At 46.9% G+C, this 15,196-nt stretch overlaps 1 protein-coding gene across 4 annotated transcripts in view; it reads right to left on the bottom strand.

The window, feature by feature from the left end:
* Positions 1 to 1,544: 1,544 nt before the first annotated feature.
* LOC109886045 (uncharacterized) overlaps positions 1,545 to 15,196 on the bottom strand; it is a 32,352-nt gene continuing 18,700 nt past the window's right edge. For 2 of the 4 annotated variants that reach the window (XM_031820935.1, XM_031820936.1), the window contains exons 8-9: positions 2,699 to 5,802; positions 1,545 to 2,626 (exon numbers count right to left, since the gene is read on the bottom strand). In XM_031820935.1, the coding sequence (XP_031676795.1) occupies positions 5,635 to 5,802 (168 nt within the window). In that variant the 3' untranslated portion in view covers positions 1,545 to 2,626; positions 2,699 to 5,634. Of the gene's footprint in view, positions 2,627 to 2,698; positions 5,803 to 15,196 lie in introns of those variants that run through there. The other 2 variants (XM_031820934.1, XM_031820933.1) reach the window with 2 other exon arrangements.

Raw genomic sequence — 15,196 nt, 5'->3', positions numbered from 1 at the left:
TTTATGCCTGCCCACATCATAACCCCACTGCCACCATGGGGCACTGTGTTCACAACGTTGACATCAGCAAACCGCTCGCCCACACGACTGCCATCTGCCCGGCACAGCTGAAAACGGGATTCATCCATGAAGAGCACACTTCTCCAGCATTTACCCACAAAAACGTTGGTTACGGCGCCAGACTGCAGTCAGTTCAAGACCCTGGTGAGGGAAGACTAGCATCACACAAGCTTCTCTGAGATGGTTTCTGACAGTTTGTGCAGAAATTCTTCGGTTCTGCGAACCCACAGTTTCACCAGTTGTCCGGGTAGCTGGTCTCAGACGATCTCGCAGGTGAAGATGCCGGATGTGGACGTCCTGGGCTGGTGGAGGTCCCCGGGCTGGTGGAGGTCCCGGGCTGGTGGAGGTCCCGGGCTGACATGATCTGTGGTTGTGAGGTCAAATTCTCTAAAATGACATTGGAGGCAGCATGTAGTAGAGAAATTAACATTCAATTCTCTGGCAACAACTCTGGACATTCCTGCAGTCAGCATGCCAGTTGCAACGCTCCCTCACCTTGGGTCTGTGGCATTGTGTTGTGACATAACTGCACATTTTAGAGTGGCCTTTTATTGTCCCCAGCACAAGGTGCACCTGTGTAATGATCCTGCTGTTTAATCAGCTTCTTGATACGCCACACCTGTCCACAAAGTTCTGCGATCTTTTTTATTTCAGCGCATGAAACATGGAACCAACACTTCACATGTTGCTGAAACATGGAACCAACACTTCACATGTTGCTGAAACATGGAACCAACACTTCACATGTTGCTGAAACGCGGAACCAACACTTCACATGTTGCTGAAACATGGAACCAACACTTCACATGTTGCTGAAACATGGAACCAACACTTCACATGTTGCTGAAACATGGAACCAACACTTCACATGTTGCTGAAACGCGGAACCAACACTTCACATGTTGCTGAAACATGGAACCAACACTTCACATGTTGCTGAAACATGGAACCAACACTTCACATGTTGCTGAAACATGGAACCAACACTTCACATGTTGCTGAAACATGGAACCAACACTTCACATGTTGCTGAAACATGGAACCAACACTTCACATGTTGCTGAACCGTGGGACCAACACTTCACATGTTGCTGAAACACGGAACCAACACTTCACATGTTGCTGAACCGCGGAACCAACACTTCACATGTTGCTGAACCGCGGGACCAACACTTCACATGTTGCTGAACCGCGGGACCAACACTTCACATGTTGCTGAACCGCGGGACCAACACTTCACATGTTGCTGAACCGCGGAACCAACACTTCACATGTTGCTGAACCGCGGGACCAACACTTCACATGTTGCTGACACACGGGACCAACACTTCACATGTTGCTGAAACACGGGACCAACACTTCACATGTTGCTGAAACACGGAACCAACACTTCACATGTTGCATTTGATATGTTTGCTCAGTGTAGTGATGAGTGCAGAGATGTGCAAGTACTGAGAGAGAGACTTCAGGATACACTACCAAGATTACATTTCTCACACCATTTTATTTTTAAAAATTCATAGTACAAACATTTGAATAGATCATTTAATAAAATCACTAAAGATTTCTATAAAAAATAATATCTAAATGGTAAAATAAGCATGCAGTGTATGGCTTAATTATGCCTTTGAATACAAAATGGTATAGGTGCTTGTAGTATTGTCAAGACTGTTTTTAAAAATGTTCAGTATAATCTGCAAACCTACTGTAGATCTCCTTTTAGAGTCCCACAGCAGGTCTACTGTAGATCTCCTTTTAGAGTCCCACAGCAGGTCTACTGTAGATCTCCTTTTAGAGTCCCACAGCAGGTCTACTGTAGATCTCCTTTTAGAGTCCCACAGCAGGTCTACTGTAGATCTCCTTTTAGAGTCCCACAGCAGGTCTACTGTAGATCTCCTTTTAGAGTCCCACAGCAGGTCTACTGTAGATCTCCTTTTAGAGTCCCACAGCAGGTCTACTGTAGATCTCCTTTTAGAGTCCCACAGCAGGTCTACTGTAGATCTCCTTTTAGAGTCCCACAGCAGGTCTACTGTAGATCTCCTTTTAGAGTCCCACAGCAGGTCTACTGTAGATCTCCTTTTAGAGTCCCACAGCAGGTCTACTGTAGATCTCCTTTTAGAGTCCCACAGCAGGTCTACTGTAGATCTCCTTTTAGAGTCCCACAGCAGGTCTACTGTAGATCTCCTTTTAGAGTCCCACAGCAGGTCTACTGTAGATCTCCTTTTAGAGTCCCACAGCAGGTCTACTGTAGATCTCCTTTTAGAGTCCCACAGCAGGTCTACTGTAGATCTCCTTTTAGAGTCCCACAGCAGGTCTACAGTAGATCTCCTTTTAGAGTCCCACAGCAGGTCTACAGTAGATCTCCTTTTAGAGTCCCACAGCAGGTCTACTGTAGATCTCCTTTTAGAGTCCCACAGCAGGTCTACTGTAGATCTCCTTTTAGAGTCCCACAGCAGGTCTACTGTAGATCTCCTTTTAGAGTCCCACAGCAGGTCTACTGTAGATCTCCTTTTAGAGTCCCACAGCAGGTCTACTGTAGATCTCCTTTTAGAGTCCCACAGCAGGTCTACTGTAGATCTCCTTTTAGAGTCCCACAGCAAACCTACTGTAGATCTCCTTTTAGAGTCCCACAGCAAACCTACTGTAGATCTCCTTTTAGAGTCCCACAGCAGGTCTACTGTAGATCTCCTTTTAGAGTCCCACAGCAGGTCTACTGTAGATCTCCTTTTAGAGTCCCACAGCAGGTCTACTGTAGATCTCCTTTTAGAGTCCCACAGCAGGTCTACTGTAGATCTCCTTTTAGAGTCCCACAGCAAACCTACTGTAGATCTCCTTTTAGAGTCCCACAGCAAACCTACTGTAGATCTCCTTTTAGAGTCCCACAGCAAACCTACAGTAGATCTCCTTTTAGAGTCCCACAGCAGGTCTACTGTAGAGCTCCTTTTAGAGTCCCACAGCAGGTCTACTGTAGATCTCCTTTTAGAGTCCCACAGCAGGTCTACAGTAGATCTCCTTTTAGAGTCCCACAGCAGGTCTACTGTCTTTGTAAAACTAGTTGGAGGATAGGGTCTCAAAAAGATACATTTTCCTGAGAACGCGCCATTGAGTCGGCCGAGTAGGAGAACATATATCAAAGCCCAACGACACATTCAGAAAGTACGACGTAGGTATAGTTACATATTAAAACACATCCATTCTGAATGCACACCCGATAGGTATAAAACAACACACAAACCATGAAAAACGTCTTGGAAAAATGGCTCCCCCAAGGCAACCACGGTTTCACTGAGAATAGAGAGTAGGTATTATATATATGGGGGTAGTGCTGCTCAGTGCTCCCACACCCAACAAACATCCTAACCCCCAGGCACATGTAGAAAAACAGACCTTTGGGAAAGTGAGGAGCTGGAGTGGAGTATGGTGTCGTTTCAGGTAGAGAGAGATGCTAGTCAGCGAGATGCCACAGAGATTTCCCTCCTGAATTAGCTCAAGGCACTGATATCCTGGTAGAAATAACATTATTTAGGCCCAACACCAGACACAGTAAATACAATTGCTAGCTGTTAGCAAAGCAGTGGAGTGACAGGTCGTGCCACTAAAAGCTAGGAATTAAAATGGTACTGGGCAAGCCTGGTTGAGCCAGAACTGGGTTCAAATAGTATTTGAAAATCTTTCAAATACTTCAAGCGTTTGCTTAAGCCTGCCTGGGGTGCCAGGTTTGTACTTGTGGGACTTTTCTATTGAAACAGGCAAGCTCAAATCAAGCACAGCTAAAGTGCTGAAAATTATTTAAAAAAAATAGTATTTGAACACAGGTTTGGGTCTGAACACGTGAGCTCTTGAAGATCCTCTTGAGAGAAGAGCATATTAGCCCCTCCCCCCCAAAAAAACGTCAGCCCTCATTAACACTAAGGGGCCAGTCAGTAATACAGGTACCTTCCCCAGCCCTCATTAACACTGAGGGGCCAGTCAGTAACACAGGTACCTTCCCCAGCCCTCATTAACACTAAGGGGCCAGTCAGTAATACAGGTACCTTCCCCAGCCCTCATTAACACTAAGGGGCCAGTCAGTAATACAGGTAACACTAAGGGGCCAGTCAGTAATACAGGTACCTTCCCCAGCCCTCATTAACACTAAGGGGCCAGTCAGTAATACAGGTAACACTAAGGGGCCAGTCAGTAATACAGGTACCTTCCCCAGCCCTCATTAACACTAAGGGGCCAGTCAGTAACACAGGTACCTTCCCCAGCCCTCATTAACACTAAGGGGCCAGTCAGTAATACAGGTACCCTCCCCAGCCCTCATTAACACCAAGGGGCCAGTCAGTAATACAGGTACCCTCCCCAGCCCTCATTAACACCAAGGGGCCAGTCAGTAATACAGGCACCTTCCCCAGCCCGCATTAACACTAAGGGGCCAGTCAGTAATACAGGCACCTTCCCCAGCCCTCATTAACACTAAGGGGCCAGTCAGTAATACAGGTACCTTCCCCAGCCCTCATTAACACTAAAAGGGACAGCGGTTTTTAAACTGTAACAATTAGCACGTCAGGTACACACTCCGCAGCTGAACCATGTAGTGGGTGACACAATTAAACCAACTGACATAACGGCTAGTTAACGTCTACGTTCATGGCAGGGGCCAGACACTAGAATTATCATTCAAAACAAGAGTAAGTTTAATCAGGCTAATTGTTCTGAACCATCTCCATTAACATAATATTGTCGTTGAGTATGACAGGCCACCGCGGATGGAACAAGGCGAGTCGGTCTGTGAACAGGGGAAGTTTACATTAGGCTAAGTGCTGATTATGAAACAGATTTTCAGCATAACAATGGTTTGACTACAGGGTGACAAGTGGAGCTGTGGTTGAGGGATGTTTGGTGGCCTGCAGGATGCTGTGGATAAGGGATGTTTGGTGGCCTGCAGGAGGCTGTGGTGGAGGGATGTTTGGTGGCCTGCAGGAGGCTGTGTAGCTGTGGTTGAGGGATGTTTGGTGGCCTGCAGGAGGCTGTGGGTAAGGGATGTTTGGTGGCCTGCAGGTAAGGGATGTTTGGTGGCCTGCAGGAGGCTGTGGGTAAGGGATGTTTGGTGGCCTGCAGGAGGCTGTGGGTAAGGGATGTTTGGTGGCCTGCAGGAGGCTGTGGACCACAACTAAGTGATCCATGTGATAAAAAGGTACTCATATACATAATTAAAAACAGCAGGTATATATTGTTATTGTTGTGAGATAACTAGTATAGGAGGAGGTCCCTGAAGCCGGACTACAGGGTCCTTCAGTTACCAACAATCCCTTTGCCCTTCTGGTCTTAAGGGCCAAAAAACTAGTTTAAATAGAGTCTGATTCAACAGATACCTAACCTGGTAGTTTAGAAAACTGCACACACACCTAAAACCTGCAGACCGTGGAGAACAGGCTAGTTTCTCATACAGATCCACTGTCTGTGATGGATCCCAAAGTGGCACCCTAGTCCATATACCAGCGCACTAAAAGTAGTGTACTATATAGGGTGACACTAAAAGTAGTGTCCTATATAGGGTGACATTTGGGCCGTAACCATGGGTAAAAAGAGTCATATGCTGAGTGTGATGCTTTGGATGGTGTTAGCGGGGATCCTGGCGTCCGTTTCCTCTCCGTTGATCCGGAAGATGACCTGTGTGTTGTGGGGGATGGTGCTGGTGGACGTCAGGGGCTTCCCCAGCCAGCCTGGAGCTCCACGTTTATACATCTTCACTGTCACCTACAGGGGAGGACAGAGGAGATGTGAGATAAGTAGTCACCGTTCGTTTAGGAGAGAAATCTTATTTGTTGTATTTTTTTATTTACATACAAAAACAGTGGTCCTCCACGTGTAAATCTCCCCATCAAATTTCACAAACTAAAACATTCCCTCCTCCCCCCCCCCCCCCAAAAAGTGATGTTTGTTTTACAGTTATGGTGGTCAGTCTGGATTGGACATGTCTCTGACCGTTTGTAACCTCTCTCAGGGGTCAGTGGGGGACTGTGACCTCGGGTCTATACCTCTACATACACCTCTGCCCACTAGCTATATTGACAAGCTGTTGCTTCCTGTCTGGGGGGGGGGGGCAGAAGCAGAGAAAAGGAGGATGAAACAAAATCACTGGTCCGGGACTCAGATGGTAGATTGACATTATGGCTTCAAAAGGCCTTGGTGGAGGAGATCATTCACGCACTAAACGCTGCATATATCAGCTCAATCAGAAAATGACCCAAGGCCTATATCCCGCTATCAGATTGAATCAAAGCCCTGTTGTATTGCAGTCCGTTCCCTCTGACCCCAGTAGATCAGGTGGAGCTGCCAGGGAGAGAACAGCTTCCAAAGAGACAGGTTTCCAACCAGGCAACCTAATTCTGTTGAATAATAGAACGCCATGCAGCCATTGTGACGGACTCCCTCTTTCGTCAGTGAAGAAAAGCTACGTTTCTCTATCAGCCTATATGTAGCTGGGGGAACAGCGTAGCCATCAGCCTATATGTAGCTGGGGGAACAGCGTAGCCATCAGCCTATATGTAGCTGGGGGAACAGCGTAGCCATCAGCCTATATGTAGCTGGGGGAACAGCGTAGCCATCAGCCTATATGTAGTTGGGGGAACAGCGTAGCCATCAGCCTATATGTAGTTGGGGGAACAGCGTAGCCATCAGCCTATATGTAGTTGGGGGAACAGCGTAGCCATCAGCCTATATGTAGTTGGGGGAACAGCGTAGCCATCAGCCTATATGTAGTTGGGGGAACAGCGTAGCCATCAGCCTATATGTAGTTGGGGGAACAGCGTAGCCATCAGCCTATATGTAGTTGGGGGAACAGTGTAGCCATCAGCCTATATGTAGTTGGGGGAACAGTGTAGCCATCAGCCTATATGTAGTTGGGGGAACAGTGTAGCCATCAGCCTATATGTAGTTGGGGGAACAGTGTAGCCATCAGCCTATATGTAGTTGGGGGAACAGTGTAGCCATCAGCCTATATGTAGTTGGGGGAACAGTGTAGCCATCAGCCTATATGTAGTTGGGGGAACAGTGTAGCCATCAGCCTATATGTAGTTGGGGGAACAGTGTAGCCATCAGCCTATATGTAGTTGGGGGAACAGTGTAGCCATCAGCCTATATGTAGTTGGGGGAACAGTGTAGCCATCAGCCTATATGTAGTTGGGGGAACAGTGTAGCCATCAGCCTATATGTAGTTGGGGGAACAGTATAGCCATCAGCCTATATGTAGTTGGGGGAACAGTGTAGCCATCAGCCTATATGTAGTTGGGGGAACAGTGTAGCCATCAGCCTATATGTAGTTGGGGGAACAGTGTAGCCATCAGCCTATATGTAGTTGGGGGAACAGTGTAGCCATCAGCCTATATGTAGTTGGGGGAACAGTGTAGCCATCAGCCTATATGTAGTTGGGGGAACAGCGTAGCCATCAGCCTATATGTAGTTGGGGGAACAGTGTAGCCATCAGCCTATATGTAGTTGGGGGAACAGTGTAGCCATCAGCCTATATGTAGTTGGGGGAACAGTGTAGCCATCAGCCTATATGTAGTTGGGGGAACAGTGTAGCCATCAGCCTATATGTAGTTGGGGGAACAGTGTAGCCATCAGCCTATATGTAGTTGGGAACTATACATGTATACACACATTTTTTCCTGCCCTGCTAAAGCTTCCCCGGTCAACGCTGTTATTGTGAAGTGGAAACGTCTAGGAGCAACAGCTCAGCCACAAAGTGGTAGGTCACAAAGTGGTAGGTCACAAAGTGGTAGGTCACAAAGTGGTAGGTCACAAAAGCTCACAGAACCACTGAGGGTTGAAGCATGTAGCGAGAAAAAACGATGTAATTTATCATGTCTCCTGTTGGAATATATATAATATGTTTAAGAAACTCAATATCTTGTTTATTTACAACATTAATGTGCACCAATTATGTACTTTCATCAATACTCATACCTCCCAGACAGTTTACCTTAAACCCTTCAATGGATTCTACCAGGTCCCAGACAGTTTACCTGAACCCTTCAATGGATTCTACCAGGTCCCAGACAGTTTACCTAAACCCTTCAATGGATTCTACCAGGTCCCAGACAGTTTACCTTAAACCCTTCAATGGATTCTACCAGGTCCCAGACAGTTTACCTTAAACCCTTCAATGGATTCTACCAGGTCCCAGACAGTTTACCTAAACCCTTCAATGGATTCTACCAGGTCCCAGACAGTTTACCTAAACCCTTCAATGGATTCTACCAGGTCCCAGACAGTTTACCTTAAACCCTTCAATGGATTCTACCAGGTCCCAGACAGTTTACCTTAAACCCTTCAATGGATTCTACCAGGTCCCAGACAGTTTACCTTAAACCCTTCAATGGATTCTACCAGGTCCCAGACAGTTTACCTTAAACCCTTCAATGGATTCTACCAGGTCCCAGACAGTTTACCTTAAACCCTTCAATGGATTCTACCAGGTCCCAGACAGTTTACCTTAAACCCTTCAATGGATTCTACCAGGTCCCAGACAGTTTACCTTAAACCCTTCAATGGATTCTACCAGGTCCCAGACAGTTTACCTTAAACCCTTCAATGGATTCTACCAGGTCCCAGACAGTTTACCTTAAACCCTTCAATGGATTCTACCAGGTCCCAGACAGTTTACCTTAAACCCTTCAATGGATTCTACCAGGTCCCAGACAGTTTACCTTAAACCCTTCAATGGATTCTACCAGGTCCCAGACAGTTTACCTTAAACCCTTCAATGGATTCTACCAGGTCCCAGACAGTTTACCTTAAACCCTTCAATGGATTCTACCAGGTCCCAGACAGTTTACCTTAAACCCTTCAATGGATTCTACCAGGTCCCAGACAGTTTACCTTAAACCCTTCAATGGATTCTACCAGGTCCCAGACAGTTTACCTTAAACCCTTCAATGGATTCTACCAGGTCCCAGACAGTTTACCTTAAACCCTTCAATGGATTCTACCAGGTCCCAGACAGTTTACCTTAAACCCTTCAATGGATTCTACCAGGTCCCAGACAGTTTACCTTAAACCCTTCAATGGATTCTACCAGGTCCCAGACAGTTTACCTTAAACCCTTCAATGGATTCTACCAGGTCCCAGACAGTTTACCTTAAACCCTTCAATGGATTCTACCAGGTCCCAGACAGTTTACCTTAAACCCTTCAATGGATTCTACCAGGTCCCAGACAGTTTACCTAAACCCTTCAATGGATTCTACCAGGTCCCAGACAGTTTACCTGAACCCTTCAATGGATTCTACCAGGTCCCAGACAGTTTACCTTAAACCCTTCAATGGATTCTACCAGGTCCCAGACAGTTTACCTTAAACCCTTCAATGGATTCTACCAGGTCCCAGACAGTTTACCTTAAACCCTTCAATGGATTCTACCAGGTCCCAGACAGTTTACCTGAACCCTTCAATGGATTCTACCAGGTCCCAGACAGTTTACCTAAACCCTTCAATGGATTCTACCAGGTCCCAGACAGTTTACCTAAACCCTTCAATGGATTCTACCAGGTCCCAGACAGTTTACCTTAAACCCTTCAATGGATTCTACCAGGTCCCAGACAGTTTACCTACACCCTTCAATGGATTCTACCAGGTCCCAGACAGTTTACCTAAACCCTTCAATGGATTCTACCAGGTCCCAGACAGTTTACCTTAAACCCTTCAATGGATTCTACCAGGTCCCAGACAGTTTACCTTAAACCCTTCAATGGATTCTACCAGGTCCCAGACAGTTTACCTTAAACCCTTCAATGGATTCTACCAGGTCCCAGACAGTTTACCTTAAACCCTTCAATGGATTCTACCAGGTCCCAGACAGTTTACCTTAAACCCTTCAATGGATTCTACCAGGTCCCAGACAGTTTACCTTAAACCCTTCAATGGATTCTACCAGGTCCCAGACAGTTCACCTTAAACCCTTCAATGGATTCTACCAGGTCCCAGACAGTTTACCTAAACCCTTCAATGGATTCTACCAGGTCCCAGACAGTTTACCTTAAACCCTTCAATGGATTCTACCAGGTCCCAGACAGTTTACCTAAACCCTTCAATGGATTCTACCAGGTCCCAGACAGTTTACCTTAAACCCTTCAATGGATTCTACCAGGTCCCAGACAGTTTACCTTAAACCCTTCAATGGATTCTACCAGGTCCCAGACAGTTTACCTTAAACCCTTCAATGGATTCTACCAGGTCCCAGACAGTTTACCTAAACCCTTCAATGGATTCTACCAGGTCCCAGACAGTTCACCTAAACCCTTCAATGGATTCTACCAGGTCCCAGACAGTTTACCTAAACCCTTCAATGGATTCTACCAGGTCCCAGACAGTTTACCTAAACCCTTCAATGGATTCTACCAGGTCCCAGACAGTTTACCCTAAACCCTTCAATGGATTCTACCAGGTCCCAGACAGTTTACCTTAAACCCTTCAATGGATTCTACCAGGTCCCAGACAGTTTACCTTAAACCCTTCAATGGATTCTACCAGGTCCCAGACAGTTTACCTTAAACCCTTCAATGGATTCTACCAGGTCCCAGACAGTTTACCTAAACCCTTCAATGGATTCTACCAGGTCCCAGACAGTTTACCTTAAACCCTTCAATGGATTCTACCAGGTCCCAGACAGTTTACCTTAAACCCTTCAATGGATTCTACCAGGTCCCAGACAGTTTACCTTAAACCCTTCAATGGATTCTACCAGGTCCCAGACAGTTTACCTTAAACCCTTCAATGGATTCTACCAGGTCCCAGACAGTTTACCTTAAACCCTTCAATGGATTCTACCAGGTTAATTCTGAAATCCATCTATATAAAACAAGACACTGATAACCTTCACCCTCCCCACTGACACACCTCACAGTCAATTCTCTATCAGATACAGGAGGTACCATACACTAGAACTATCATCTCCACATTGCCAAAACATCATCCCTCAATAACTTCAGGACCGGGGGTAAACCTAATGACCCAAACTACTCAGTAATCTCCTCCATGAAGCCTGGAGGTCAGCCTGATGACCCAAACTAGTCAGTAATCTCCATTTAGCCTGGAAGTCAGCCTGATGAACCAAACTACTCAGTAATCTCCTCCATGAAGACTGGGGGTCAGTCTGGTGATCCATGTAGACTGGTGGTCAGTCTGATGAACCAAACTAGTCAGTAATCTCCATGTAGCCTGGAGGTCAGCCTGATGAACCAAACTACTCCGTAATCTCCTCAATGAAGACTGGAGGTCAGTCCTGAACCCCAGTGTCTATCTGCACCGTCCGTCTCCCAGCCTGAACCCCAGTGTCTATCTGCGCCGTCCGTCTCCCAGCCTGAACCCCAGTGTCTATCTGCGCCGTCCATCTCCCAGCCTGAACCCCAGTTTCTATCAACAATGTACAGGGATACTGGAGTGATGGAGGTAGATATGTATAGGGGTAAGGGGACAGGGATAGTGTAGTGATGGAGGTAGATATGTATAGGGGTAAGGGGACAGGGATAGTGTAGTGATGGAGGTAGATATGTATAGGGGGAAGGTGACTATATACAGGGTCAGTACCATATTAACAATGTACAGGGATACTGTAGTGATGGAGGTAGATATGTATAGGGGGAAGGTGACTATATACAGGGTCAGTACCATATTAACAATGTACAGGGATACTGTAGTGATGGAGGTAGATATGTATAGGGGGAAGGTGACTATATACAGGGTCAGTACCATATTAACAATGTACAGGGATACTGTAGTGATGGAGGTAGATATGTATAGGGGGAAGGTGACTATATACAGGGTCAGTACCATATTAACAATGTACAGGGATACTGTAGTGATGGAGGTAGATATGTATAGGGGTAAGGGGACAGGGATACTGTAGTGATGGAGGTAGATATGTATAGGGGGAAGGAGACTATATACAGGGTCAGTACCATATTAACAATGTACAGGGATACTGTAGTGATGGATATGTAAGGTGACTAGGCATCAGGATATACGATAGAGTAGCAGCAGCAGCGTAAACCGATGAAGCAACAGGGATAACAGGACCAACCGGAAGCCAGTAGAGACCCAGCTAGCACCAATAACCATTTAGCTCCATTCACATCCCAGACCCACTTACTTTATGTCCCTACAACATAAAGTGCATTTGCTGCGAGGAGGTTAGAGTAGGAATCTCCCCCCCTCTCTGCCTCTCCCCCGCTCTCTTTCTTCAATGGGGTTGTCTGGTTGTCTGGCATGACTTGACGGAGCTACAATCTACGACTGATTTAATTTAGCCCTTTACAAACATGTCTTAATGTCATTAACCCCCAGAGCATTCACTGACCGCCTCTCTGTGACTCCATTAACTAAAGCAAAATGGGGTTTAAAAAGAGCATATTGATGCTGAGCATTATTAACGGCTGATTATCAAGACAACAGACACACACAGAAAAAGAAATGGGCCAAAGTGTCTGTTAACTGGTTTATGTGGGATTCAACATAACAGATGGGAACAGGGTTCGGAATTAGAATCTACGCTGTGTGTCCCACACCGCACCCTATTCAGTGCACTACTTCTGACCAGGACCCATTAGGTATTAGGGTGGCATTTTGGGAGCCAGTCGTAACCTAGGATGACTAGATCGCATAGACAGACAATGGAGAAATCAACTGCGGGGATGACATCATCAACTCAGAGCAATAACAGAACGTTACAATACAACGAGTGTTTTAGTATGCATGTTACCGGGGCCCCTGGACAGTGGTTAGGATACGATACAGACCTGGGGCCCCTGGACAGTGGGTAGGATACGATACAGACCTGTGGCCCCTGGACAGTGGGTAGGATATGATACAGACCTGTGGCCCCTGGACAGTGGGTAGGATATGATACAGACCTGTGGCCCCTAGACAGTGGGTAGGATATGATACAGACCTGTGGCCCCTGGACAGTGGGTAGGATATGATACAGACCTGTGGCCCCTGGACAGTGGGTAGGATATGATACAGACCTGTGGCCCCTGGACAGTGGGTAGGATATGATACAGACCTGTGGCCCCTGGACAGTGGGTAGGATATGATACAGACCTAGTGGTTAGGGGGGGGGGGGGGCAGGTAGCCTAGTGGTTAGGGGGGGGCAGGTAGATACAGACCTGTGGTACCTAGACAGTGGGTAGGATGTGATACAGACCTGTGGCCCCTGGACAGTGGGTAGGACATGATACAGACCCGTGGCCCCTGGACAGTGGGTAGGATATGATACAGACCCGTGGCCCCTGGACAGTGGGTAGGATATGATACAGACCTGTGGCCCCTGGACAGTGGGTAGGATATGATACAGACCCGTGGCCCCTGGACAGTGGGTAGGATATGATACAGACCCGTGGCCCCTGGACAGTGGGTAGGATATGATACAGACCCGTGGCCCCTGGACAGTGGGTAGAGTATGATATAGACCTGTGGCCCCTGGACAGTGGGTAGAATATGATACAGACCAGTGGCCCCTGGACAGTGGGTAGGATATGATACAGACCTGTGGCCCCTGGACAGTGGGTAGGATATGATACAGACCTGTGGCCCCTAGACAGTGGGTAGGATATGATACAATACAGACCTGTGGCCCCTAGACAGTGGGTAGGAGGTAGCCTAGTGGTTTCTGCACCTGAACAAGGCAGTTAACCCACTGTTCCCCGGTAGGCCGTCATTGTAACTAAGAATGTGTTCTTAACTGACTTGCCTAGTTAAATAAAAAGGTTAAAAAAAGATGTAAACGTATTCAAATATATTAATAGTCAATTCTGACTACAACTGCAGACGTCTTCATCTTCTAACCATTGTGTTACATCTAAAACATGGATTTCCACATGTTACTGTTTCACCCAATGAACAAAAAGAGGGCTTGAGAATGATGGCATCGTCCTACAAGGAGGAGGAGGGGGTGGATGGACTGAATACACAGTAGACAGATGAATAACATCCACCAGGCCTATTGAGTTATCTTCAATACAGACGGACATGGGATCTCTCCGCCGTACTCTTCACCGTGGCTCGGCGCTCAGCAGAGATAATAGAACGACAGAGATAATAGAACGACGGAGTTTAATTAGCCACCGTTACATTAAAAAGGGTAGCGTTCATCACCGGTCTGGTGCTCTGTGAGTGGGTACAGTGCCGTTGTGCTACACTGCTATAGCGAAGAACAGACACCTGGGACTCCGCAGCACTTGTCTTTGTGTAATTGCCCAAGCTCAGAGGACTCCTACACACTCTGCGGCAAGGGGTTTCTAGACACACTGGAGATAATTATTTCAACAATCACTGGCTTTTCTTTGAAGAGCTTTTTTCCAATTATGGAGAAAATAAATCTGAAAACGATGGTAATTTCTACCACAATTTTCATCTGTTGAAAAAAATAAAAAATGCTTTGTGTTTTATTACTGGACCAAACACATTCTTCAGAAAACTTTTCCAAATGAGGAAAGTGCAAAAAATTGGGCTGCTATCAAACTTAATACAGAAGACAACCTGAGGTAACAGCCACAGTGAGGTAACGGCCACAGTGAGGTAACGGCCACAGTGAGGTAACGGCCACAGTGAGGTAACGGCCACAGTGAGGTAACGGCCACAGTGAGGTAACGGCCACAGTGAGGTAACGGCCACAGTGAGGTAACGGCCACAGTGAGGTAACGGCCACAGTGAGGTAACGGCCACAGTGAGGACAGCTGTAATCTCCAGGACCTGAGGTAACAGCCACAGTGAGGACAGCTGTAATCTCCAGGACCTGAGGTAACAGCCACAGTGAGGACAGCTGTAATCTCCAGGACCTGAGGTAACAGCCACAGTGAGGACAGCTGTAATCTCCAGGACCTGAGGTAACAGCCACAGTGAGGACAGCTGTAATCTCCAGGACCTGAGGTAGCGGCCACAGCGAGGTAACGGCCACAGCAAGGTAATGGCCACAGCGAGGACAGCTGTAATCTCCAGGACCTGAGGTAACGGCCAGAGTGAGGTAACGGCCACAGTGAGGACAGCTGTAATCTCCAGGACCCGAGGTAACGGTCACAGTGAGATAACGGCCACAGTGAGATAACGGCCACAGTGAGGAAAGCTGTGATCTCCAGGACCTGAGGTAGTGGCCAC

Source organism: Oncorhynchus kisutch, unplaced genomic scaffold (genome assembly GCF_002021735.2).
Source record: "Oncorhynchus kisutch isolate 150728-3 unplaced genomic scaffold, Okis_V2 scaffold3749, whole genome shotgun sequence".
Lineage (NCBI taxonomy): Eukaryota > Metazoa > Chordata > Actinopteri > Salmoniformes > Salmonidae > Oncorhynchus > Oncorhynchus kisutch.
The sequence above is the reverse complement of the archived record's forward strand: the minus strand, read 5'-3'. Positions and strand labels throughout refer to the sequence as shown.